Source organism: Atractosteus spatula, chromosome 13, assembly GCF_055471065.1.
Source record: "Atractosteus spatula isolate fAtrSpa1 chromosome 13, fAtrSpa1.hap1, whole genome shotgun sequence".
NCBI classification, from domain to species: domain Eukaryota; kingdom Metazoa; phylum Chordata; class Actinopteri; order Semionotiformes; family Lepisosteidae; genus Atractosteus; species Atractosteus spatula.
Window position 1 is genome coordinate 22,028,876 of NC_142718.1, and position 27,478 is coordinate 22,056,353.

At 41.3% G+C, this 27,478-nt stretch overlaps 2 protein-coding genes across 4 annotated transcripts; one reads left to right on the forward strand and one right to left on the reverse strand.

Annotated features, from left to right (window-relative positions):
• Positions 1–16: 16 nt before the first annotated feature.
• LOC148821885 (endoribonuclease YbeY-like) lies at positions 17–5,056 on the reverse strand. 3 transcript variants are annotated; one of them, XM_088930631.1, is made up of 5 exons: positions 4,992–5,056; positions 3,406–3,660; positions 1,330–1,461; positions 653–721; positions 17–382 (listed from the first exon to the last, which is right to left on the reverse strand). In XM_088930631.1, exons 2-5 carry the CDS (start codon positions 3,613–3,615, stop codon positions 287–289), a joined length of 507 nt encoding a protein of 168 aa, XP_088786757.1. In that variant the 5' UTR covers positions 3,616–3,660; positions 4,992–5,056; the 3' UTR covers positions 17–286. The 3 variants fall into 3 exon arrangements, with proteins under 3 accessions (XP_088786757.1, XP_088786758.1, XP_088786759.1); XM_088930632.1 differs by lacking the exon at positions 4,992–5,056 and adding an exon at positions 4,818–4,978 and having other exon boundaries at positions 3,406–3,598; XM_088930633.1 differs by lacking the exons at positions 3,406–3,660; positions 4,992–5,056 and adding an exon at positions 2,463–2,585.
• Positions 5,057–5,120: 64 nt separating this feature from the next.
• Positions 5,121–27,112, forward strand: mcm3ap (minichromosome maintenance complex component 3 associated protein). The gene is made up of 29 exons (XM_088931348.1): positions 5,121–5,157; positions 5,479–7,372; positions 7,956–8,179; positions 8,608–8,689; positions 8,793–8,937; positions 9,058–9,260; positions 9,859–9,998; positions 10,095–10,292; positions 10,780–11,048; positions 11,637–11,799; positions 12,383–12,543; positions 13,353–13,597; positions 14,104–14,381; positions 15,945–16,045; positions 16,561–16,692; positions 16,924–17,037; positions 17,157–17,309; positions 18,198–18,395; positions 18,557–18,625; positions 18,904–19,038; positions 19,648–19,801; positions 20,995–21,274; positions 21,582–21,679; positions 21,944–22,334; positions 23,116–23,379; positions 23,794–23,923; positions 24,802–24,990; positions 25,652–25,799; positions 26,190–27,112. The coding sequence occupies exons 2-29, from the start codon at positions 5,683–5,685 to the stop codon at positions 26,361–26,363; spliced, it is 6,528 nt and encodes a 2,175-aa protein (XP_088787474.1). The 5' UTR covers positions 5,121–5,157; positions 5,479–5,682; the 3' UTR covers positions 26,364–27,112.
• The last annotated feature ends 366 nt before the right edge of the window (positions 27,113–27,478 follow it).

The window sequence follows — 27,478 nt, forward strand, 5'->3', positions numbered from 1 at the left end:
ACGAAAATGCTCATTTTATTATACAGACTATAATATAGAGAGTTAAAGACATTCAAATTTACTGTACATGATTGTGTTCCATGCTGCCATCATTTTATAGATGAAATTTATGATCAACAATTTATATGTATATCTATGATGATACAAACAGATTTGAATCAAACATTTGAATTCTTGACTGTTAATACTATACAGCAATCAAAACTTTCATCAGTCAGTAGCCTCTGCAATGGATCCATTTTCTGCATGGAGTCCACTAAAGACCGTTGATCATCTTCTCTGCAGTTTATTTTTCTGAATTGTACTTCTTGGTAAGTGGTTCAAGGTGGCAGCCTGTGCGTTTGTTGAACTCATTGAGAATATATGACTCCTTCTGAAACATCTGTATGAATTGAAGAAATCGTTGAATGCGAGATAATCAAAGTGTATAATAAATATATTAGAAATATTTAAGCTTGTTGTTACACAACATCAGACTTTTCCAAACTGTATAATCATTTGTTTATGTGTGCATCATTCCAATCGCTCTTCTGAAAGAACCGACGTGCAGTTCACATTCTCCTAAGCATAGTAGTCCCAAAAACGACAGGAATGTGCACAAGAATTCAGTGACTCTTTTATATCTGGTTAATCAGTCTCTGAGGTACCGTACCTGTTTCCATTCTTCTTCTGTTTCATGCCTGTACCCCAGGAGGTGACAAATCCCATGAGCTGTAACTACCTGTTTACAAAGAACTTGGGTGAAACCTTAGAGCTTAGTTAATACATTTAATAAAGTTAAGAATTACATTTAATAACTGAGGAAAATAATGATAAATCCATAACTATTTTAACCTATTGATACACAGTGATTGATATTGTCTTTAAAATATTTTTTACTATGCTGTATTTATATACTTTAAATATATAAAGAAACTGAAAGGGTTGTTCATCAGGGACTATTGTAGCATTATAAAGTTGACTGCATTTAATTTACGGGTTACATTGAAGACAAGATAGTTGTTGTTTTTTTAAAAAAGAGATAGGATAGAGTTCACATTTAACTGATCATGTACTTTGGAAAAACGCTATCCCAAAAGTCCTGATTTCTGTTCATTGTGTGTCTAAACCTTTTAACTCATGCACACCTGTCTTTCTCAGCATGACGGATTAAAAAAAACGTTTTAGCAAAAAACTTGTGTTGAATTGTCGGGTATTACAGAGCATTATTGATAACCCTCAGCCTGGGTATTTTGTGTAAGCTGAAAGTTTAATTCCTCTTTTTCCTAGTGCACAAACCGTTTTCGAGGTGTTTCCAGGTGGATTCCTGAGCTTCCCTCGTCTACTTACAGTGAGGGCGCTGTGGAAATCCCATCCCTCCTCATCGCACTGTCTCAGCAAATACTCCACCCCCAAAAAGATGTCTCCCAGGTTACATTCATCTTGGTCGAGTTGAGAGGGCAGTTCACCTGCCTTCAGATCCTTCAACCAAAGTGGAATACAAATGACTACAGCTGCAGCACATCGGTATTTTGGATCACATCTTCATATCCAGTGGGATTAAAAGCATTTTACATTGATATTTACATGATCACACATGTGAGAGATTAACTGTTAACTGTACATATACAAAGTGACATTTGAAGAACACATTATCAAGTAGATGGTAGTCCGTCTTTTTAACAAGACCTTGTAATCTATTAAAATACATTCCTAATGTACATAGGCCAACCGTAAAAAAAAATTCACAACATTTACATTTTTGGCAAAATAATCATGTAGTGAAGCAGGTGCGATTATATTTTCTCAAACAGATGAGACCTACCTTAGAGTTACAAACAAGAGAAGGCCATTTAGCCTATCTAGCATATTTGGTAGGTACAGTAGCAGCTTATTGATCCAAGGATCTTATCCAGATGTTTTTTGAAAGAACCCAAGGATCTATTTAAACAACATGGTTGAGTAATTTCCATACTCCCACAGTACTCTTAATAAAGTACTGTGTTCTTAGTTCCTCACTTTCACAGTTTCCACTTGATTCTGAAGAAGTCCATTGGGTTGAGTACTTTGAATATCTGTATAAAGTACCCTTGCAATCTTCTGTTCGTGACTAAATAGGCTTTGTTTCTTCAGTCTGTCAGTATAGAGCATTCCCTTAAGCCTGGAATGTTTTTGGTTGCTCTTCTCTAGACTGATTTCTATAACTTGGTGACCATAATTGTATACAATATTCTAAATGAGGCCTTGCTAGTGCATTATACAATTTAAAAACATGATTATGACTCAATTTAAATTATATGCTTTTATCTATATATTATGTTTTGTTTGCATTTTAAATTATGGTAAATTCACAGTACTGCATAAACAGAGATGGTGAAGATCACAGGGGTTCACAAAGTCCACTGTCAATGTCTAGCAGCATGTGTGACCACCCACCGTTAAGAAACAATACAGGTCATGTTTGTGTGGTGCTTTCTTTGTACCAGGTTGGAGATGCTGTCCTGTGGGATCCTCTCCCATCCCTCTCGTACAGCCTGGACAAGCATGTGCCACATGTTATAGCACAACCTACATGTGGCCAATGAGGACAAGTTGGTCATCCACAGCTTAATTCTCACGTTGCAAGAAAGCCAGTGTTACACAAGCAACATGAGGGCTTGCTGTGTCCAGCTGCAATATTGGCTCTCCAGACTGAGCCAGCAAGTGAGGACAATCACTCAAACCTCTCATTTGTTGAGTTTACTGTGCACAGAAAGCACATCCTTCTGCATGTCTGTGCCACAGTCACAGCTATCCATCAAAATACAGTAGTCTACATAAAAGATGGAGTTGGACTTGGCTCAACTGCAGGCGAGTCCATCTGAGATGTTGCTTCACCATACCAATAACACAAAGGCATCATACTCTTAATAAGCACAGATATTAATTCTGTTCAGGGTTTTTTTTCTTGATTTTAACCAGGTTTGACATACAACAGGTTAAAGCATTATTACATGAGCCCACTTAACTCCCTCACTAAGGAGGTGATTAAGTGCTTATGACACTCAAGTATCACTCGTGAACAATCATTTAATGATACTGAAAAAACATTTAGTCCATATCCAAAATCTGTATTCATACTTTCTAAAAGCATACATGCAAAAAGGATACAATTAAAAAATCATCCTTAATTGAAGACTTAGACTGGCACCTCAGGTATAAAACTTTTTAAATCCTTTTCTTGAAGCTTTTTTACGCTGTAAATACGATTTTAAACGATTTTTGTGTGTTTTGTGTGCTTTTAAAATGCCCAGACTTTACAATATACAGAATCAATATACTGTAAACATGATTCAGTAGGTGGTCACCTGCTTTACAGAAAATACCTCTACGAATGTGTTGTCGAAGCATAAAAAAAACATCGGTGGAAATAAAGAAAACACCTGCCTCATAGAAGGGGAATGAAAGTACGTCAGTTGGCGTGTCTTTATGCCTGTATGTTTTATTGATGTGTTGAATCCTCTGGTTGTCCACGCAGATCAACCCCAGGTCAAACCTCTGTATGCCCAATATCTGCCTCAGTGTTTCCACTTCTCTTCGAAGTTTTGCCCGTCGTAGAGGCACCACTCTCTGGAGATTTCTGAGAACAAAACTCATAGCTCACAACAACACGGCGCCAGCTTGAGGAAAGGCTTCACAAATCTACAGTGCAGAAATAAGGTAAGAGAAAATCGATCAGCAGAATCGCATTTTACACCTTAATGCGGAACACTAGACTTCACGCATACGGCTTGACTTGTTTAACATTGACCTATTTGTTTGTATTTCTAAATCTGAGTCAAGATGCTTCTTTGATTTTGTTGGTATCTTTCACTTGAAAACGACAGTACCAAGTTTCTTGGCGCCATGTGCCGTTTTCCCCATAACATGTAACAGGTACTCAAAATCCAGACAGATACTCTCAGATTGCAACAAGTATAATGGAGTTCTCTGTGCTAAAACCCCTATGTGGGTTTCAGGTAGATTTGCCAGCCTGGACAGTTTTGTTTTTTTCCGGTTCTGTGCCAGGGGCCAATTGGGAAACCCCATAACACACACATGCAAATCCAAAAATGACAGCGGTAAAATCTCTCGCACCCTATTACAACTAAATTGTTAAATATGAAACTATATTTCTTTTATCATTTTACATTTGGGAATGTATTCTAGTTTGCCAGCTTGCCAATCATTGAACTTCGCGTTTCCAAAACAGTACTTGCCGTTGCATACTATCGTTACACTTTAGATGATGAGTGACTTGATATGACAAAGCAGTTATTAAACCTGTATCTCTGAGACAAATGTGTGTGTGATTAAATGTAAAGAGCTGGGGGGAGCACAACAAAAGCATTAGTCTTAGAAATATGCCCGTTTTTGTCTTTTCAAAATCTGACAACCCTAATTTAGTTCTCACTTGCTGCAAAGCTTTGAGGAAGGGTTACACAGACGAATTTAAAAATCCCAATATAAAATGATCTGGTATCAGATAAAGGTATCAGGAAAGGTATCCATTATAAATGTACACAGTGCGTGCAGTATGTCAATGCTCATTGCGAGAATTTGCTATTCCCTTCCGAAGGGTTTGCATCGTGCAGTAGTACATTATTCTTTAACAGACATTAACTTTGAATTGCTTCAGATCACTCTGGCGCAATTTCCAAGCTCTTCCCTGATGAACAAAACTACCTTAACTACCAGTTTCACGTGTCTATCAAGAAAATCTAAAACCTGACTTGTATGTCTTCAAATAATCTACACAAAACGGCAATAAGCATTTTAATCAAAATTTACATAATATTCATACGTTTAGCTTTCATTACCTTGAACAAGTCATAAAGACGCGGTGTATTTTAGTCCCGTTTATTTTTAATTTTAAATAGCAAATGTTGAGGTTCTTCACATTTAAAACTACAGTATTTCACACAACCACTAATCTATGGATTTAAACCTCGCTTTTCAAGCTGAATCATTAAATCTGCCAGAAACAGTCATACCTTTTTTAGAACAGTAAACATCCTTGATGCGGTTCTTTTTTTATTAAGGTTGTGTAGCAGTCAGGAGCACAAAAAATGTGACGCAGGGAAATGTTTCCCTCCGGTTTTTTACAAACACCTAAACGAGATTTCAATTGAAGCAAGAGGAAAAGATAAACAGCAGCACGTAAGTATTTAATGTTGCTGTGTTTTACATGTATGATTAGGTCATTTTAAACTTATGGAATTATTTTAAAAATACAGATTTCTTTGTATGTACATCAGGGATCGGTGTGTGCTTTTTTAAGTAGTATATGTTCATAGGAACAGAACAAGACCAAGTACTATGTTGGCAATGACGTTTTATATAATATAAATCGACAAGACGAGCGGTTAAAGACATTTTGTGAGTTGATTGTTCATAACTGCTGTATGAAGTCAAGATAACCTTTTTTAGTATATCGTTTAAAATGAAACTGTCTTCATGATTTTTATTTTTATTTTGCAGGCTTAACGGATGTTATTAATGACCAGATTTTTGGTCAGACAAAGACTATTTAAAACTGTAGTTGACCAATAAATGTTTTTAAAGCTTTATATTCCGGTCTTGCGAGAATGATGATGAAGCTTGCCCGCCTTCTCTGAAGATAGGGTTACATAAAAATTTAAATAACGGTGTTCGCTATTAACGAACCTGGTGCCTGTTTGCAGCATGTTTGGTAGGCAGCAGGGCGGAGCATTTCAGGCTCCTAGCAGTACCAACAGCAGTGGAGGCATTTTTCAGTCTTTTGGGCAGGGGGGTGCTGGTGGGGCACCACCGACTGTAGGATTTGGGCAGACATCTGCTTTCAACCAGCCAACACTGTTTGGGCAGCAATCTGCCTTTGGTCAGACTCCTTCCTTTGGCCAGACATCTGCCGTGGGACAGGGGTCTCTGTTTGATCAAAGCTCCAGGCTGGGGCAGTCTTCCATCTTCTCCCTTTCGGGGGTTCAGGGCCAAAGTCAAGCATTTGGACAGCCTTCACAGAGCAATGCAGGGTTTGGAATACTGCCATCTTATTCCCAGTCAACTGGCGCAGGCCAGACCTCAGCTTTTGGGCAGCCACCTGCCTATGGGCAAACCACAGGACTTGGGCAGCAGTCTGGTCCATCAGCTCAAGCTACCGTGTTTGGGCAGTCTTCGGGTTTTGCACAGTCATCGGGGTTTAGCCAGGCTATGAACATCTCACAGGCCTCTACAGTTCCCACGCCTTCATCTGCATTGGGGCAGACACCTGCAATTTCCAGTTTTGGTCAGACTTCTGCCTTTGGGATGCCCAGTGGAACTCTAAGTTCTTCTTCAGGCACTCAGAGTGTCACCTTCACTTCACCTTCCTCCTCTTCGTCCTCTGGTGGACTGTTCGCTTCCACCTCCTCTTCTGTCTTCAAAACCGCTGACACAGGAAGCCGTGGGTTTGCAAACCCTCAATTCACCTTCAAACCGTCGGACACCGCCGTCTTCAAGCCAATCTTCAGTGGCAGCCCCGAACCATCCAACCCCCAGGCTGGGCCGGCCCCAGGATCCTTCAGCACAGTCCAGCCTGTCGCCAGTGTGGGGACCAGTAGTGGCACCAGTTCTGGTTTCTCCCTCCTGAGCGCCGGTTCCGGTGGTGCCTTGGAATTTAGCTTCTCTCAGCCCACAGCAGCCTCCTCCATCAGCAGTAAAAATGTCAGCCTTCAGCAGACAGAGGGTCATCAAAGCACAACTAGCAAGAGCTTGGAATTTACTTTCTCTCAGCCTGCAGCCCCTTCCAACAGCATCGCCACTGGTGGTGTAGGACTGTCCCAGGCGTCCGACAGCTCAATCAGTGCCTCAGCCTTCAGCTTCACAGAGAAAGTCCTTGAAGCTCCCGCTTCTGCTACACCCTTGTTTGGAGCTGGTGGATTCACGCAAGCCTCGGCCTTTGGCGACCAGAGAAAAATGGTAAAACCCGAAGCAGTCGCCAGAAGAGATGAGAAAGACCCCGCCAAAGAGATCCCAGGCGATGCGGCTTTTGCCAGCATAGGGAAAGGAACCAAAAGGAAAGAGGAGCCAGCTGAACAAAAAGGCCAAGGCAAAGCACTCAGGGTGGATGGTTCCGGAAGTGGAAGTGAGAGCCCGTCGCGCTACGCCTGTAAAAAGCCTTTGCGGTCTCGTGGTCCTGGGGGTGGGCTCTTCCGCAGTGCCCTCAGTGGTGTGTTGAAATCCACAGTCCAGCCTGTCAAGAAAGAGATCCCGAGAGAAGAAGAGCTGCAGCCAGGCAATGCAGAAATAGAGAGGCCTGACACGCAACCGCAAGATACCCACCCCTCTTCCCGAGCCCCAGGGACACCCCCCAGAGGAACCCCTAGAGATGCAGAAGTAAACAAAAAGGCCAAGACAGGTGAGCTTTCTAGAGAATACATCGCCTTACTGCGTGGTTCTTATCACTAATCGTCAGCTGACCTTCAAATGCTGGATTTCAAAAGACATATTATGAATATCTGTAGCATCATCTGCTCAGAGGTTTTGCCAAGTTGTTCATTAAAAGCTACTAGGCAGATTTCTTCAAGTTGATCACGAAGATGTGACTGGTGTTGATAAGTGCCGTGAAGAAATGTTGTTTTGTGCCAATATCCAATACAAGTACTTTCTAAGATTTCAGATGAGGGCATGTTTTGTTTAGCAACCATTTCTATTCTAGATAGTAACTCAGAAGCACTTATCAGTCTTGGCTGCAGTAACCGTCATCTAGAACACTTTTTAATATGAAAGCGAAATAAAGCTTTAAATAATACAGGAGGGCAGGGGATGTAAGTTTCACATTTATTTATTCATTTCTATCTGATAACAAGTCGGCTTTGAACATCATCTACTGGGGATAATGGATGCCAGTGGCTAGCCTCACAAGCGATATTTTGTGCTTGGGCCCCACATGGCAGGCAGGCACTGCTGTTTGACTTTGTGTTACCTTGTTGTGCCTTCAGACGCGGGGAGCAAGACTCCAGCCCGGCGAACCCAGCGCAGAGAGACCAGTGACAGCCTGGCAGGGCTTTCACCTACTGACGCCATATCTATCCAGTGCAAGAACATCCCCCCCCACCTGAACAAGAAGGAAATCCTCGAAAAGCACTTCAGCCACTTTGGGAAAGTGCTGAAGGTGTACTGCAGACCCAACAAGAGCCTGGCTACAGTGCACTTCCATGATCATGTAAGGAAACGCCGTCAGAGGAAGATCATTTGACCACTTCTTTTGTGCCCTTTTTTTTCTTTTTGTTATCGTAATTTATTTTTTTCAATTTTTTCACGATTAGCAAAAAACACTACACTTAACATGAGAGGAGCATCTTATTGTCCTGAATTATGTAGGATTTTTACTACAGAGTGAATTGCAGTTATGCTTCACTGAACTTTAGTTTTTGTTGTGGTTTTTTTTTCCCTTCGGAATTCCTTGGTTAGTATTTTAACTTGCCACCTCCAGAGAACAGACAGGATTCAACATTCGGATGTTTGCGTCCCATGAGATGTAGCATTGCTTGGATTCCTCTAGGTTTGCGCAGTTTCATCGACAGGCATGGATCAACAGCAGCTGGTAACAGCTCACTTCATTCCTCTCATCGCTGCCTTTTTTTTTCCCAGGCATCAGCTGCCAAAGCCAAGAAGAAGGGGAAGTCTCTTGACGGGAAAGATATTGCAATCTTTTGGCATAGAAAAAAGCCAAGTGAGTCATCTGGCTGTCGTGTGATTGTAAATTAAGGGTTGGATACAGGTCATTCGCAGGGTCATGTGAGTTGATCTGTGTTACCGGGCTGTCACCCATGCAGGCCCTGGAGAGAAAGCGGAGGTATCCATGATAGGAGATGAAGCCCCAAGAGAGACAGAGTCCAGACACAGTGCTTTCCAGGCCTCTCCCCTCCGTAAGCCTCTCTCTAGATCTCCTATCGTCAGCGGCGGCTCCCTCACCAAAGGGTATGTGATTTCTTTGCCATGAGCTTGTTTTTTTGCATACCTGTAGCAGGTAATGAACAACAATATTCTATGTTAGCTATGGTAATGTCTTAGAGGGTTTTAAACTGATTCCCATTTTAGGTCTCCGGTCAAGAAGTCTTTGATTGCCAAGACGTTGCAGTTTGATACAGAGTCCCAACATGATTCGGGCTCGGAGGGACAGAGTTCCGACCACCTGTCCAGCACTCTTCCTTCCTCCCTCAGCCATTTGATCGGTCAGGTGGCAGAGACGTCAGAGGAGAAGTACAGGCTGTTGGAGCAGAGGGATAAAATTTTGCGACAAGGTAAGGAATCGGCTCAAAACTGTGATCGTAGACTCTGCAGGTTGCAAGTCCTTGAAACAAAGGAGAATTCCATGTCACGCACAGTTTAAAATGAAAGGCACAAGTGCCCTGAAGTGTGGAGTTAGCATTTTCTGGTAGCGCAGATTGTTTATAGTGAAGTGCTTTCTAATTACACATATAGGTAATAGAAATACTATCACAGGTTTAGCTTAATGCAGCAGAGTTTGCAATAGCTTCACCTTAATCCTTCTGTTTTTTAACTGCTGCATCCAGTTCAGGATCACAGGGAAGCCATAGCCTCAGCAAACAAGGGGCGCAAAACAGAGTACACCCTGGGTGGGACGCCAGTCCGTCACAGAGCACAGACGCGCACTCATTCGCAGAAGGGCCATAGATAGACCATAGAGTGCACCAAGGCCCCAACGCTGTGAGGCAGCAATGCTAACCACTGTGCCATCCATAACATCACATAAAAAACATAGGCCTGATTATGGAGTGGCATCTCAACAGCACACAAGAAAAGCAAAAAACACCCAATTTGGGCTGTAACTCGGAAATAAGAAAATGAACATGTGCTGTTGTGTATAATTTGCTTTAGGCAGGACAAAGAGGACAGAGCTGGACTTGTCCAAGGTGTTTGTGGGCACATGTCCAGACATGTGTCCCGAGAAAGAGCGTTACATGAGGGAGACCCGCAACCAGCTCAGTTCTTTTGAGATCATTCCTGGAACAGAGTGGGTAGGTCATACTTCTTTTGTAGCACGTGTGCAGTTGTGTTTAAGTTTAGTTCTTCACTATGCCTGACCGTCTCTCTCCGGACCTGTCTGTGTGCAGGTAGACCCCACAGCGGCCATTAAGGAGTACAGCAGGTCCTCAGCTGACCAGGAAGAACCTCTTCCCCATGAGCTTAGGCCCTTACCTGTTCTTAGCATGACTATGGACTATCTGGTCACTCAGATCATGGACAAAGGGGAGGGAAACTACCGTGACTGGTATGACTTTGTGTGGAACAGGACACGTGGGATACGCAAGGTAAGTAAAATAGTTCAATAAAGGTTTTTTATACGAAGATTTTTGTTTGGGGATGCTTTTTGATTTTTCTAATGCATCAGGACAGAACGTTTACTTCACGTAAACATTTACCACTTGGAATCAGCAATATAAGCTGGGTTGAAATCTCGTCAGTAAATTGGGGGGTATCCTAACTAGAAATGAGATTGCACACTGCAGACGGACCTTAATAACAGATTTTTTTTAGATCAAAAATTTATTTTGATTTTAACAAGGGACATCAGAACAATAACAAGATAGGCCAGAAACAATGAAACACATGTAATCAGTTTCACCCTTCCACAAATCTGTTTTAAGATAACTCTTTTGAAATAACATCTTTAATTCCCCTTTTCATGAGGTGTATTTATGGAACTCCATCATAGGATTGATGAATGGTTGTCTTGACAGTAGGAATATCAACCGCAATGGCAAAAATGTGACTTCTTGTTATCTTCTTACCTGCTAGGACATCACCCAGCAGCACTTGTGTGATCCTCTCACAGTGGCCCTGATTGAGAAGTGCACTCGATTCCACATCCACTGTGCACACCACCTGTGTGAGGAGCCCATGATGACCTTTGATGCCAAGATCAACAACGAGAACATGACCAAATGTCTGCAGAGCCTGAAGGAGATGTACCAGGACCTGGCTAACAGGAACGTGTACTGTCCCGGGGAGAAGGAGTTCCGCCAGTACAATGTGCTGCTGAAACTGAACGATGGCGACATTCTAAGGTCGGGTTTATGATCTTCGAGCTACCTTTTAGTTTTCATTAGCCATTTAACCTGGAAAAGACAACATTAAAAATTGCTGTTTTGTAATAACTGTATGTGCATTGTTACTCCAATGGCTATTGCAGTGGCTATGGCTATGATAACCTTAATTTGTGGTGAATTATTTCCAGTGCTAAGTCTTATTTAAACTCGCATTTCTTCTCAAGTAGGTTGAAATTGAAGTCAGGCAACAACAAAGATACCTTATGCAAAGAATTATTCAATTACTCTGAATAAAAGTGAAGAATAATTATTTCGTACTAAAATACATTTTTAGGGTATTGTGTAAACTTGAAAATTATTGTGCACCATTTTAAATATCACAGACACTAAATGTCAGCAACAATAGAAAAGCCATAAAAGATGTAAGATTGTAGAGAGCTCCATTTTGAAAAAGGGGCTGTGCTTTTATAGTTGTAATTCTAATTAAAGTTGTTATATCACTTATTAATACTCTAATGCTAATTGAACAGAATATCACTGGAATCGGAAATGTAATTAATATAATCGTTTTTTATTATATGATTTCAAATGCTCTCTTGCTTACAGGGAAGTGCAGCAGTTCCGTCCAGAGATCCGCAACTCCCTGGAGGTGAAGTTTGCGGTGCAGGTGTTTGCAGCTCTCAACAGTAACAACTTTGTCAGGTTCTTCAGGCTGGTTAGAGTGGCCTCCTACCTCAGCAGCTGCATCTTACATCGCTACTTCAACCAGGTCAGTCATACACACAAACAGTAGCTCTAGGAGGTGGGCAGAAGGGATCTCTTGGTATAATAATAATAATTATAATTGCTTACACTTATATAGCGCTTTTCTGGACACTCCACTCAAAGTGCTTAACAGGTAATGGGGACTCCCCTCCACCACCACCAATGTGCAGCATCCACCTGGATGATGCGACGGCAGCCATAGTGCGCCAGAACGCTCATCACACATCAGCTATCAGCGGGGAGGAGAGCAGAGTAATGCAGCCAATTCATAGAAGGGGATTATTAGGAGGCCATGATTGGTAAGGGCCAATGGGAAATTTGGCCAGGATGCCGGGGTTATACCCCTACTCTTTTCGAGAAACGCCCTGGGATTTTTAATGACCACACAGAGTCAGGACCTCGGTTTTACATCTCATCCGAAGGGCGGAGGACGGTATGTGCTTTGTACTGTCATAATCATTAGTGGGAGCACAGTAACATTCCAGTTAAAAAAGAAGATTGTACTTTAACTTAGTGCTTTTTTACCCCCAAAATTGCAAAGCTGGGGGAAAGACAGGAAACGTGGTGTTTGGTTTCTTTTTATACAGATGAGACGTGATGCTCTGAAAGCCTTAAACATTGCCTACACAGTAGGCTCCCAGAGGCCTACTACTTTCCCCATTGAGGACCTGGTGCGGATGCTCATGTTCCGTGATGCTGCAGAGGCAGGGGCCTTTATCATGCACTATGGGCTGAACGTCAGTGAGGGGTGAGTGAGGGTCTGCTTCTCCTACCTTTAATTGTGAAAGGGAAAGGCTTGATCTGTCCCCTGGTTGGTTGAAAGGTTTATTGCACCACAGCATGTTCTTCCCTTTGTGCACGTACCTCTTGATTTTCCTGCTGTTTTAATGAAATTCATAGAGTAATTCAAGCAGGAAAACACTACCTTGACCATGGGGATATTTTTAAAAGGGCAATTGTTTCCTTTATTATCATAATTTTATCAATAATTATGTATATTGGTGCCTCACAATCCTGGTCCATTCATGAGTTTCAGAACTACCCAAAGGTGTTAGGTGTGTTATCTAAAATATATTAAAAAAGAATATAAAATGTTTAATACATTATCATTCCCATCTGTGCATGATTTATTAAGAAATTTGAGAGAGTGCATAAAGCTCTTGGATGTTGGTACATTAATATAAAAATAATATATATTTAAGGTTTTTTTTAAGCCAAGGACTGAGTGCAGAAAAATTCTGATCGAGATCATTTCCAGGCAATGTGATTTCCAGTGTGATTAAGAGTCCCGGTGCAATGAAAACTAGCAGTACCACCAGTCAAGTACCAGAACCACTGCTCTTGATGTTACTGATAAGTTAATTAACTCCTTTTAGCAAGCACTGTTTAAAGTGTCGTCCTTAAAAGTGTTTCCTTTTAAATTCATAATATCTGGCAGCTGGACGACTCTGGGAAAAAAAAACATTCTTAAAGCATTGAAGTCAAAGAATTGAGTTTTGATGTATTTATAATTTAGCTGATGCAGAATATTAACCCTTGTCCATGCGGTGCTAACAGGATGGTGGAGCTGAGTCGCTCTGCCTTCCAGGAGCCGGTTGATCCCGCGCCGATAAAGAGGTCGGTGGACATCATGGCGAAGAGACCTCTGCTGATTGGGGAGGTTATTAATGGAGGCCCCTTGCCCAGCCCACCTCAGCACACCCCAGTCTGCAGCTTTGACTCCAGGAACAGATACAGGGGCGACGGGCTCATGACGGAGCCAGCTCCCACTCTTCACAAGGGCGGCCCTCTGGGTGCGGCGGGTATGCATCACCATTTCATCACGATACAGCATGACCGCAGTGCAGTTGAATCGTTACAGTACTTTGAATTATGAATCGGAGCAGAATATTCTGGGTTATGAATCTATCTGAAATATTTATGGACCTATGACTTTGATATTCATGATTTTAAGTAACCTTATTACTTAATGGTTTCCAGTTTTTCATGCTTAAAATATTTAATATTTTACACAAAGGTGAAGCATAGCATAGAGAATAAATAACCTGTAGGTCAAGAGTCTCCAACCCTGGTCCTGGTGAGGCCCAATCCTGTTGTACTTGTAGGTCAACTTTAATTATGTTTATCACCAAGATTAATTTTTGTTCCACCTGTTTAATTGACAATAGTTAAATTGTTCCTGCCCTTTATAAATGAATGATTTAAAGACTAGCTGTGAAACCTGCAGGACAGAAGATCTCCAGGACCCCTGCTCTAAGTGAATAGCACACATGAGAAATAAATACTTTATAACCGTGTTTGTCTACAGTTCCAGCTGAACCAATGAAACAAGACCTGAAGCCTTTAATGGAGCTCAGACCCTTGATGGACCTGGACGTAAAGTCTCTAATGAAACCCAAGCTCCAGGGCGAGTCCAGATTTTTTGAAGAACCCAAAGCTGTAATGGAAATGAAGCCAAAGGAGGCGGAACGGGTCGGGTCTGCTTCTGTCCTTGGAGCTGAGCCACTGTTTCAACAGATTGTACAACCAGAACCCACCCGGCCCCCATCTCCCCCTCCCAAGCCACAGCCTGTGTACACAGATCAGGTGAGCCTGTCTGACCACTGGGGAAATTTTAACACCTCACACCAGGCTACATTATGTTACAGTGAAACCAGAATCAATGTTCTGTTGGAACCCAGCACATGTGTTTTGAGTGGGATGTGTAGGTCAGGAATTGTGAATTTTGTTTTAACTGAAGTGCCCAAGGTTAGCGTTTTTTTAATATATACATCATTACATGCCAGGGGTGTCTATGATTCATTGAGGATGTAAAAGATCATGCAGGAGCTAACACTGCCCCTTTAAAACAATATTTATATTCATTTTTTCTGATTGGTTGTCAGAAGCCAACAATGGACAATAAGAACAAAAAAGAACATTACATTAACAAATTCATTATCTTAATTATATGCAGTGGGACACCATCACAAAGCACTTCACAGTACTACAGCATTATAAAATGTATGGTTTTAATCTTGTGTTGCTTAACTGTAATAAAATACATAAATCATACTTTATCAACGTTAGTCTTGAGAATCGTACTGCTGCACTACATGAAAAGAAACTTACAATGCATAATTCAGGCAGTTTAACACTTTAGCACACTACGTCAGTAAGTCTTTGTAATAGCTTTATTTTGTTTGTAGTTGTACACTGTGGCAGCCTTTAGCAATGTCATTTTTCAGCTTTGCTCTATTTAATACTTTAAACATCTACTGCTTTTTCAATTTATTAAATAACTTTATAAAAGGCTGCAAGCAGAAAATGGATGGAATCTAGCTTCCTCTAAAAAGGTATTTTTAAAGACGTTTGTTTTTTAGAGAATGTACAGAGTGTATCAGTCTTATGTTGCATCACCAGCGACATCTGTAGAGTCTTTACAGTCTCACTGCACATTCTGATTATATAATTCAATTTTAGGAGTCCAGTGGGACAGCAGAGAATGAATGATTGTGACCATTTATTAGTACAGGTTGCAAAAATGCCATTGGTGTTGGTCTCAACTATCCAATCCACCTGCTGACACCTTCGTAGCTGGGCCACGATTATCAGACAGATTTAATTTGACAGCTTTCTAAAATGCTATTCACCTCTGACAGGAGGAAACATTTCCTTCAGATAGCTCCTGCTGGGCATGCCAACAGATTTGATTTACAATGCCACAGGTTTGTCGTCATATCTAGAGTATCGAGCAGAAAACGCCATTTGATTTACAGAAGACTCTTGACCCAACTGAATGGCCTCTTTTTTTACTAAACATACCAATTTTACACGTTGGAAGATAGATTGAAGCTGGTATCTCAAAGACATCTAAACATTTTAGCTTCATTCATTTCATTCATTTATTTCATGCCCAATATACCATTCTTTCGCATTAAAATGAATTATTTAGGCGACATTACATGATTAAACAGTGTTTTCATCCCCTTATTTTACAATCCTCTCTCACCTTTCTCATTGCTGTAAACATGTGCAGGATGACACAATAGGTCTGCTTCTAGAAAGAATGTAACTTGCATACACCGGTTACTTGCTATGTCACAGACTGCTGGAATTAAACTCCATCTCATGCACATCTTTTATCAAACTTTCTCATCTTTTCTCCAGGATATTATGGAAGAAGTTGACTCTCTGGTTGAGGATGTTTTGAAAGCCGAGTGTAGAGAACTGGCCAAAGCAGGGGCTGACTATATGTCTACGGCACTGAGGTAAGACTTCAGCTCAGGGTTGAGGAGCATACTGGTGATTAGTCCCTTTGCATGTGTGACCGTCGTGGTTCCACACAGGCTCGTGCCCTCCGCCGCCTGTGTCGTCCCGCAACACCTGGGGCGCGAACCCGGGTCTCCGGCGTAACGCAACAGGGAACCAGCCGCATAAGTTAAAGGAGATCTCCCCCAGCCTAGGCAGCTGAGGTCCCTGCTACATGCAGGGAGGGCGATGACGTCACCGTATCCGAACTAGCTCCGCTACACATGTTGGACTTCAATTTAACAGCTTTTACGCGCTAATCTTTTAAAGCGGGTCCTGTACCCGCAACCCCAAAATCTGTGATCCTTCAGGATTGAAAGTACTATATGAGTGCTGTGATTATTTTGCTCTTTGTTTAGATGATCAGGCAGGAATGGTAAAATCCCACTTACTCTGCATATTAATAATAAGATTTTTACAGTTATGGTTGGCACAATGTGAGCAGGTTGTTAGTGCCGCCTTCTTCTGATTGCAGCGTCTCCGACGGTCAAGTGGGAGCTGTGGTGAATGAAGTGGTGGAGCAGATGCTGAAGGAGGTGTGCATCGGCGAGATCACAGCCGAGAAGGAGAGAATCGCAGAAGAAAAGCGCAGGATTGAAGAAGCCAGGTCCTCAGAACTTTGTAACTTACTTTCATCTTCTCGATAAAAGACAGCTTAAAACCTAGGCTATCATCACTTGTAATACAGCTGGAAACAGTTCTTCCAGAGTTGTTTATAATAGGCAGATTCGGTTTAGAAAATCTGGGTTTGAACAGGGTGGTTTTGAACATCTAATAACTCCTGGTAGCCCTGTGTATTTTCCGTTTTTAATGAATGCTTCTGTATTGTGTCTCACAGACGAAAGCAGGAACATGAGATGTTGATTGCCCAAGTTAGCAAAGCCCTGTGCGAGGAGATTACAAAGGAGGTCCTGAAAGAGTGCATTGAAGCCACTGCTGCTTGTGAGATTAAGTAAGTCTTTTAGGAATATGAGAAAATCACAAGGAAGCAACAGATAAAATGGTTGAGAAATAAGAGGGGATGTAGATAAGTGTGGATTTTTTAAAGTCTTTTTTTTTTTTGGTTTACAGACAAGCTTTGGAGGAGAAAGCTGCTTGTGTTGCTCGCTGCTCCGAGGATGCATGTAATACTCTAATAGAGGAGACACTGGAGAGTGAAATTTCCAAACTTGCCAATGACATCCTGACAGCGGAGGTGCAGCGCTTCCGCAAGTTTGTGAAAAGGTAAGAAAAAATGCACTTCATCAGGATTCCCTTTCTCTGGATCAGAATTCCAGCCTCTCGCAATCAGTTTACAAGATGCCAATTCCTGAAATCATTGCCTTGCTTTAGTGGCTATCAGTACGCATAAGAATCTTTCACAAATGCACAGCAAAGTTTGCCTGCTGAGTTGTGAAATGTGGTTTATTAGTACTGTTAGACCCTTTTCTCAGTAAACCACACGACTGGTGAATCAAGCTAGCGATTTCTTTATTGCAATAAAGAAAGGAGGACAGACAGAAGTTAACAGGTTAACTTTTTCTCGCACTCACTTTCCTAAGGACTGCAACAGGCTTTTATTCTTGAAGATGAGCAAACTTTTCCATACAAAAACATACATTCGTGGTTGGTCAGATGCAGTTTGTTACCATATAAGGTGTAATTAAGGTAATAAAATTAGGCAGTTAGGTCACCCTTGGCCAATTAACCAAGACCATATTCAGCTAAGACCCCTGTTCCCTTTCATGTTGCTAAATCACGCGAAGGATACATGGGTTACACCTCCACTCAAGAGATCGTGAGTTAACTCCTAACAGGCATAGGTTCTTCAGTGTAGAAATATTAAAATATTTTGTACTAGAATATATATAAATAGGGATAGATTTAAAAAGATGTTTTGCTTTATATTGCTCTTCTAGTGTCTTATATATGAGTAAGGGTGTTTTAAAACACAGGTACCTGCAATGTTAAACTTCTTGAATTATCATTGCCTATACCCAGTTCTTGCAATGCGTACAAGCATTCAAGATTGACATTGTAGTCCACCTACATTGCCAGTAAGTTCATTGTGGTCAGTTGGTTTCTGTGGGCCAAGTGCATCCAGTGCTCTGAGCTCTGTGGCGCGTGTGACAGGTGGCGGGATGTGGTGGCTGTGCGCAGGCAGCTGAAGAGGCAGATGCGAGCGTTCCCTGCAGCGCCATGCTGTGTGGACCCACGCTTCAAGCTGAAGGCTCTGGCGCCCAGTGCCCCCTCTCCCCCCAGCCTGGACCTTCTGGCCCGGAGTGTGGTCAACCTGGGGAATGCTGGGAATGTTGCTGTATCCTGTACAAGGTGCCAGGCCTTCTTACTTCTCCTTCATTGTCTTATGAAATAATAATAATAGTAATAATAATAATTCCTCAAACCATCTTTTGTACTTTAGCAGCTCCCATAATATAAAATTTTCAGTGCATCTGTAAAGCATCAACATTAATGTACCTTTCCGGTTCCAGATTGTTGCAAATGAGAAATGCAGCACTCCATCAGATGAAAGTGCATTATTTTTATCGGCAGTTACTGAGGTAAGGAATTCCTGTTCTATCCCATCTTCAGTTATTAAAAATAGTCCAATAATTCAAACTATGATTGAAAAGGGCTAACGATATGGAAAAACGATTCCATATCTGAGGCTTCTGTTTATAATGCGGACCCTATAAAAATAGTTTTTCTGTCATTCTTGTAGTTAATCCTTTAATTTATATAATTCCTCACTGTTGTGCTAATTCTTATTGTACCAGTAGTGAGCAAGTGATACATTTAAGCTTTTTCTTTAGTAATTTTTATGTTGACGTTTCCTTAGTGAATCAGCATGGACCCCACTAGACCTGCCTAGCTTGGTGGCAGAAGGCTTTCCAAGCCCTGCAAACAGAATCTACTGGAAGGCAACCCTCCTGTTGCCTAGCAACGAAGAGTGTGAAATGAGTGTCACTAACAGGTGAATGAATAGTGATAATGGAGACTAGGCCTCTCAAAAGAACATCAACTTACACTGTTCTACAAGTTTTCTATCTTGTCTAATACAAAAGTTTAATTGTAGTATTGGATCTGTGAAACCCTGGATGTTTGCATAAAGTGGGAAAATTCTGACATAAAGGGAAGCTTTTCTAACTATTGGGTTCTGTTCTTGGAAAAACCCAACATTTAAAAAAAAAAAATGCTTTCCTTGGTAAAAGGGGGTTAAGGAGAACCATGACTTCACTACCATAAATGTGTTGAGTACATATATAAGTATATGTAACAAAAATACTATATAGATACCATACCCCCTACTAGTATAAAATTATTATACAGTAACATAAGCCACTAGCAATGCCAGCTCTAATTGCCCACACCTTCATTCTTCTTCATTGTTCTAATGGTGTTGTCGTTAACTCCAATGAGTTTCAGCACTAAAGCAGCAATTTCACCATGAGAAAGGCTATCAGCCACCTCCTTTTTTTTGAGGAACCTTACATGTCTTGCTTTTTTGTTTTTTTCTAGAACTGGTTACTGACACTAACAAACCAGACATCTAATAATTTATTCATTTTCTCTCATTCTATAGTATTTTAACAGATTGGCTAAAAGCTAAGTTTGGTGGACGTGAAAACTCAGAAAACATGGAGCAAAACCAAAATGATAAAATACAGACTCTTTCCATCTGTAATGGGTTAAGAAACCATGGAGACAAGTCTCAGAATGTTCACGTATGCATTAAGGTACGTAATAACCTGAAATAAATTAAATGACAGTATAAAAAGCTTATTAAGTCATGGATGCAAGAATATTGTACAGATGCCATCTTTTTACAGATGGGCAAAATGGATGAACATCTTTGCTTGAGCAATGCTACCATGCCAAGTCTTTGTGCTAAGAAAATATGTTGGCCTCTGGAAATACTCTGCTGAATACATATTTCTGTTAATTAATTCCTTCAACCCTGTATTGTTGAGTGTTTTGGTTTGTCTACTGTACATTTAATGTACATCAATTTGTTTTGTGCTAATTGCAATTTTCTATTTGAGGCCTATTTTGAAATCTGTCAAGTGGGATTTGTAGTTGTAATCACGCTTGTACTAATTAATGAGTCTCAGAATTGTCTTCATTCACATGTGTAGTTGTAATCTGGCCATCCGGAAAAGCACTCACTATTTGGGGGCGTCTGATACATTGTCTTTCCCACCTGTTTGTCCAGGAAAGTTTTGAAATCCTGAATAAAGAAGAAAACATCTAAAGAACCAAATGTATAGTTAGTGGCACCAGTTAGAACTGGTGATTACGGGTCTTGCCAGAATGAATACAAGTAGACATAGGGCATTCTTTTTTTAACGTATTTTTATTGTTTTTTAAACTACCAAAAATACATGCTGCATAAGTTACACTTTAAAGTAACGTTACAGAATATGTCAATTGTTCGGTACAGTGTGTTAGCTGAGAGTAATTAATGAAACAGAAAAATGCAGAGTTTCCCTTCCTCTGTCCGTCCCAAATCTTCCCTTACAATGAAAGAGTAAAACGTCTACTTTAAAAGAGAGACAGACTCAAAAGAGCATAACAAAATACTAAGTATACTAACAGTGTCTAGGAAGCAAAAAAAAAAGTGGGTGGCCAGGTCAAACAGCTATCAATCTAAGTAGCCAAATGATGACAGACAAAGGTCTAAGATTTTTCACATTCTATCCTGCTACATCCACAGAAATGTTTAAATATTGCTTTTGTTGGTGTAGTATGCCATTGTCTGAAACATTCTTATCTTTCAGCCACTCCTTGATAAATAGTGTATTTTCAGTTTGAAAGTAATCTTGCATTCCAGCACCGAACTTTGTTCCCCATGTTATAAAAGGCCTCTTCTTTGCAGTGCCCTGTATTTGGATGTCTTTGCTAATGGGCGCACGTGTGTGGTACATTACAGGTAACTCATGGGCCTCTGAGCTTAGAGGGGATGTCTCAGATGGAGAGGCAGAAAGATGTGCTGGGCACCAGTGCCCTGCTGTTGTTGTTGCCATCCTTGCCCGGATCTGGAGGCTGCTCAGCCACCGAGGAGAAAGAGGAATTGGACGTTTGCCTGCTCTCTGCGCTGTTGCAGCTGAAACAGATACAACAGGTCTATTCCTGGCAGTCTGCACTGCCCCTAGTGGTGGTGGTGCCCAAGCACGCAGAGCAGCCAACCTGTGAAGAGAAGCTGGAGGAAGGTACAGCGATTACATAAGATTTATCTTATGCCACTTAATATACATCTATATATTTTCTTGTACATGAAATAGGTCTTAATTTGTCAGCAGTTTGCACCAATTATAGTATTAATGCTTTTAAATTTTATAACAGTTAAAGGAATAACATTTATCTTTTGCAAGTATGAATAGAATTCATAGAACTTACTGTGAAGTACCTATATGTAAAATATCCATGTATTATTATCCTTTTTAAAATGAAGACTGTTAGTATAACTGCTTTAAGGACTGAGTTTCAGAACTCATACCTTCATTTTCTCTTTTTAAGGTCTAATGCTGCAGGCTTTGGTTGAAGAGAATTTAATTTCAGAATATATATTTGTTCATGTCCCGCATTCAACCAATGATTTACAAGGCTCTGAACAGGTAAATTTCTACAATTTCTCTCTGCTTATTAAAGAGAACATTTCATAGGTGTTGTACTAAATGCTAAAGTACAGACAATCGTTAAGAAGTGTTGACAGTCTCATACATCCATAACCATTCTTCATGTTCTGTAATTTTATTGTGAAATAAATTTGAAGATTCAGGAACTGCTAGGCAATACATAATATTGAATTCATGTCAGTTAAAAATCAGAGTCATTCTCTGCATTTGCCCTTTTTAGTTCTTTGTCCACTCTCTTTCCAGATCCACCAGGCAGTGAAGTGGCTAGTCTCCCGCTCTCCGGCAGCCCCTGACCTGAGCTCTCAGACACTGGTACAGTTTGTAGAGGATGGCTTGTGTCGGGAATTCAGCACAAGGTTTTACCATGATAAGACGGAGAGACAGGCTTCGGGACTGCCCTGCCAAGAGCCAGCCCCCATTATTGAACTATACAACAGCGTGCTGCGCTTCCTGGCAGGCCTGGTGTCCTCAGAACAGCTCTCCAGGCTATCTTGGCCTGTGGCAGAATTCTCTGTGCCACGCCCCCAGAACCTGCTTCCTCACCTGGAGTGGAACTCACCCGAACACCTGGCCTGGCTGAACAGAGCCATCCTCACCTTGCAGATACCTGACTGGGATCTGCCTGCACAACATGGTATGCAGAGGTTAAAAACACAGTTTCGAAATGTAATGTCAGATTCTCTTTGCTTTCAGGTCTTATGTGGTTTACAAATCCTATATGGTTTTCAGATCTTATATGGTTTACAAAAACATATTTCCCATTGGACAGACTTGACCATAGTTGGTTCTGTGAAGTAGTTAGGAAATACTCACCTGTGATCATAGGAATATTTTTTTCTTGCATATGTACGGTAATTCTGTGTATGTGTTCTCTTCATAATATGTTCATAAAGCATTTTTGGGAGGTTTTGGTTTGATCAGTCACCTCCAAACTTTATAAATCTGCAAGTGGAAAACGGCAAACCCAGAATAGCAGTCACCCTTCCAAGAGAATACGTTTGACGTTAAAACAAAGGCATTTCCTAAAAACCATTAGTGTTGAGCAGAGAGGATAGAACTATTGTTTATAAATTAATTTTGTGGTTTCATTTGATTTATAATTTGTCAAATAGAGTTTAGGGTTTTCAAGATTATAATCAGAAACAATCCAGATATTTCACAGAACCTTTGGTAATGCGTGTAGTGTACCCATAAAATACACTGATCTTTAGCACTAATCTTTACCATTTAATTTAGTTAAATGAATTTAATTTAATTTAGTATTCATTCACGTTATTCCAGATCCAGTGCTAAGTGGCATCTCTAAAACTAGTCAATAGACTTCCTTGTTAGTTTCAGTTTTATATTGTTTTGTAGTAGAAGCACTAGACCTTCTCTCCTACGAGCTGAATGACTTTGTGCTTGTTGTGCCGTAGCCTCCTGGCCCGGACTTTGTGCTCGGATCTTCCAGTTCGTGGCCCAGATTCCTTTCTCTCGCCACTCCCATCCCCTTCTCGTGTCCAAAGTGGGACACCTCCTGAAGAGAGTTCACTCCGAGTGGACGCGAGGGGCCACGTCAGCCCAGGAGGAGGAGGAAGCTGGGCCTGCTTTCCACCAGGTGCCCTGGGATGAGATTGTTGCCCTGTGCATTGACCACCGCCTGAAGGACTGGAAGCCCCCAGAATCACCTGTAACTGAAGGTAGGATTGTCATTACAGAACCCTGCAGCAGGACTTTTGAATGTGTGTAGAAATGTAGAAAAGCGGTGAAGTTTAATATAAATCAGTCCATTCGTTTCTTTACTGTGATCCAGTGAGTAAAAAACATTTGAACTGTTTGCTGTAGATTAAACTTAGTGGAACTTAATGGGAGACTACTATTCAGGCCAAATATCTTTTTTTATTGTTAGATTTATAATTTAACAAGAACTTAAATGAGCTGTATGAATGGACATGTTGAAATTTCACTTGTGGAGTCTCCTATCACGGACAGTAAGTATAAAATGGTCCTTGAATGAATTGTAAGCAGACTGTCTGCCATGAACTGAAATGTTTGTGTACAAATATGTTATTTGCAGCTGTTTAATCTCCAAGCGCTTGGCATTAACGTTTCAGATGCAATTACGGATGATGGGCAGATTTTAGTGTACTTTGTTAAAGAGGATCTGAAGAAATACGAGCCCCCTTCCAGCTGGCTTCAGGCTTTGAGAAAAACCCACAAGGACAAGCAGCAAGAGTCATTTGGGTAAGCCAGCCCCAATGTGCTTGTGAACAGCTAGAACCAGGGAGAACCATCAGCTTCGTGGTTTACGTTACGTTACCTTACCTACTCTTGTTTTGCTGAATCTGTGAAAGTGACATTTTATGGTAGTTTAAATCTGAAAAACTGTTTTTACTGAAGTATAAACAGAATTTAAAAGGTGTCCTGTAAAAATCACTCAGAGCATAACTATGAGAGTCACTAAGAGATATAACAGACATTGATATTTCCAAAGTTTTCGGGAGAGACCTTTAAGAGTTTGTAGTGTACTTTGGAGTTTGTTTTTTTTTTCTTCTGTTGAATGCTGTAATAGTGGATTTCTTTGTGTGGCTGAATTGCATCATTAACTCAACACTTCAGATCATAGTATCTTATATCTTTGTGGATTCAGTGCTTAGCCTTTGTGGTTAATTAGGAGGCATATGAAAATATATGGGCGGCAGTGGTTGCTGCCATGCTGTGCCAGGGCTCCGAGTTCAATTCCAGACCTGGAGTGCTGTCTGCGTGGAGTTTGAAAGTTCTGCCCATGTTCACATGGGTTTCCTCCTGGTGTTCTGGTTTCCCGTGTGTCTGTGTGCCATTTGCTGGCTGGGATATATTTTATTTTTTGTTCCTTTCCAGATTCTTAAAACTTATTTTTTTACAGTAGGTTCCTTTTTAGTCTGCTCTCCAAGGAGCAGCGCATCATGTACCTTCAGTTCAATGTTTTGTCTCGCAAGGCGTGCTCAAAGCCGAAAAGAAACAGAATTCACAAAGGTTTGAAAGGGATCGTTGCAAAAGAGCCCACTCAGCTGGCCCAGCTGGAAAGAGTGCCGCTGTATGCAGTGTGACTTGCTCATGCGTTGCTGTGGTTCCTGTTGCAGATTTAAGCTGAGCCCAGCCCGAGTCAGCACCCCGCGGCTGCTGCACTCCAGGCAGAGGTTGTTTGACAGCCCTGTGGAAAAGCCAGGTCACGCCACTGTCGCCGACATCACCCACACCCCTTCCCCTCGGGAGCTGCTGCCACACCGCCTCCTCAGCAGCCTGGAGGCCGAGAGGGCCCAGAGCCAGAGGTCAGCCTTCGCTTTTCACAGGGGGAGGAGACAAACGGGAGCAGAGCATTCGGCCCCTCGAGACCATTCGCTCGTTAGCAGCTAATTGTTCCAAGGATCTCATCCAGCCATTCCTTGACAGAATTTTTCAGGGGCATGTTGTTGACACTGGTCAGCCCTTTTATATAGCACACCTCTCCCCACACTCTCTCCATCTTATACTGCTAGTTTGGAATATGAAAATAGTGAGGCTTCACTGCCTTCAGCCAAGGTGCTTACAAACACAAGACCGCATGTAAAATCAGAGTCACATTCATATTCTCGCTGCTTACTTTAGTCACTTACTAAAAGGCTTTGAAAATAGTGTTAGAACTATGCAAACTGAAAAATATATTGTGGTGAATTACAAGAAGTAATTAAGAATTAATAATTGCTTATATTTAAATAGCACTTTTCTGGACACTCCACTCAAAGTGCTTTACCGGTAACAGGGACTCCCCTCCACCACCACCACCAATGTGCAGCATCCACCTGTAATTCTTTTGGGATGGAGGGGTCCATTATATCATATATTAATTCAGAGAGCCTAAATGTTTACAAAGCATCTCAGATCTGTTCTTCTGGTGTCGTGCTGCTCCAGAGGGCTGACGTTCCCTGACAGTACGAACTGCTTGTTCTCCAGGTTCGAGGAGCAGTTGCAGCAGTGGCTGGAGGTGGACCCCCTGGATTCCTTTTCAATGCCTCTCTTCATGCCTTCAACACTCATCTCAGTGCCTGAGATCATGGCAGCCTCCCAGAGGGCTTTTCCTGCTCCTGCTGCAGTTTCACTGGTACAGCGCTGCTTACAAGAGCTCTTTACTCAGAGCACACTGAGCACTTACAGAGTCCATCCTCCAGTAATGTGGGTGTAAAGAGAACATAATCACAAACTTCCCATAGCTCAGTGAAGCTAAGGAGAAAATGATCTCTGTTTTCTGATATAAGAACTCCTAGAACTTTTTTAGAAATATTTTGTTTTATTAAGCAGCATCATGATTAACGATGACGATTTTGCATTCCCAAAGAAAATCACATTTGATTCAGGGAGCAAGGTACTGGAAGATGAACTGTAACGTAAAATGTATTCCCAACCAGTAACTTTGAAATACTCATAATGTTTCCAGTGCAGCTGTGTCACCTTGTTGGTTTAAACTCCATGTAACAAGCTCCTCTTTCTCTAGAGCATGGAAGCTGGGGTCCCTGGAGAGAAATGGGACCGTAGCGGGCAGAGAGGCTGTCCGGTGTCAATGGAGCAGCGTCTGCAGGATCTGGACAGACAGATCCGAGCCAGCAAGGAGGAGGAACTGGCCTGCGAGTTGCAACTGAGCAGCCTGCTGGACATTGTGGAGGACTGAGAGAACTGGCCATGCCCAGCACCCGCAGGGTCTGCACTACCTTTAGTCTAGCGATTGTGCAGGACTGAGGGCCCCCCGCGTTTAAGGGCTTCCAAAACAAAATCCTTTTCTGTTTCTAAGCACCCGACAAGTAAATAACCGAAAAGACACTTCAGCACCCTGTGCCTAAATCGAATGTGATCACTGTCACCAAGTATAGCCAAAAGCATGTCATACCTGCTCTTGAATTGCCGAATCTGTGGAAGTGACATTTTATGGTAATTTAAATCTGAAAAACTTGCTCTTACGGAAGTATAAACAGAATTGAAAAGACATAAATCAATGTAAAAATCCAAATCTACACGGAGTGTTTATTACAGATCAGTGTGTTGTGCCTTGAGATTGAAATGCGGAAAGATACTCTCTAAAATGTATATACTGTACTTATGTTGTCTCGTTTAAGATAAAAAATCACCTTCGGATATCTCCATTTGAGGAACAGTTTGAAATGCTAATGATATTTTTAATGTATTGGATAAAGAATTGTAGATAGCCATTTTGGAAAACTGGGAGGTAAATTCACGTACTAGCTGGCTGATAAGTATTTTTATGTCTTAAAGAGTTACAATAAACGTGCTTTTATAAGTATTTTCTGTTAATAGTTTATTATAGTATGTTGTGTAGGAATTTCAAATTACTGTAATAACTAAATGTCAGAAATCATATTATGTCCTGCATATTCAGTAATAAAGTGGAAACTTTTTTTTTTACACTGGTGAGGTGTTTTGTTAAAAATTGTACTTAATACCAACAGAGTGCATTATCACTGCAGGATGAAGACCTGAGATTATTTCACGAATGTACATCTTAATCGTCATCCACCCTGTTACTACAAACCTCTGTCCTGGAATTGGGGCAAATGCTATGAGCTTAAACAGAAGATGCGTACAACGTTCAGAAGTTTGTCATTTGTAGTTGAGATCAAATCTAAACAGTTGAAGGAGTGACAACCTCCTCATCCCCACCTCTTTAGAGCATGATTGGCCAGTTGCCTGTCTGCTCATGTCTCTCCATGCCGTGCTGGGCTCGGAAGGCATCGTGTTGCATTATGGGAGTAGTAGTACTCTTTTACCGGG

Bases quoted from the DNA above. Each gene is read 5' to 3' on its own strand.
- LOC148821885 (XM_088930631.1), bottom strand. From the start codon at position 3,615: ATGAGTTTTGTTCTCAGAAATCTCCAGAGAGTGGTGCCTCTACGACGG. The intron at 722-1,329 runs GTAAGTAGACGA...CTTTGTAAACAG, and splicing joins ATTTCCACAGCGCCCTCACT to GTAGTTACAGCTCATGGGAT. The intron at 383-652 runs GTACGGTACCTC...CAATTCATACAG, and splicing joins CAGAAGAAGAATGGAAACAG to ATGTTTCAGAAGGAGTCATA.
- mcm3ap (XM_088931348.1), top strand. From the start codon at position 5,683: ATGTTTGGTAGGCAGCAGGGCGGAGCATTTCAGGCTCCTAGCAGTACC. The intron at 13,598-14,103 runs GTATGCATCACC...GTTTGTCTACAG, and splicing joins CGGCCCTCTGGGTGCGGCGG to TTCCAGCTGAACCAATGAAA. The intron at 21,680-21,943 runs GTAAATTTCTAC...CTCTCTTTCCAG, and splicing joins ATTTACAAGGCTCTGAACAG to ATCCACCAGGCAGTGAAGTG.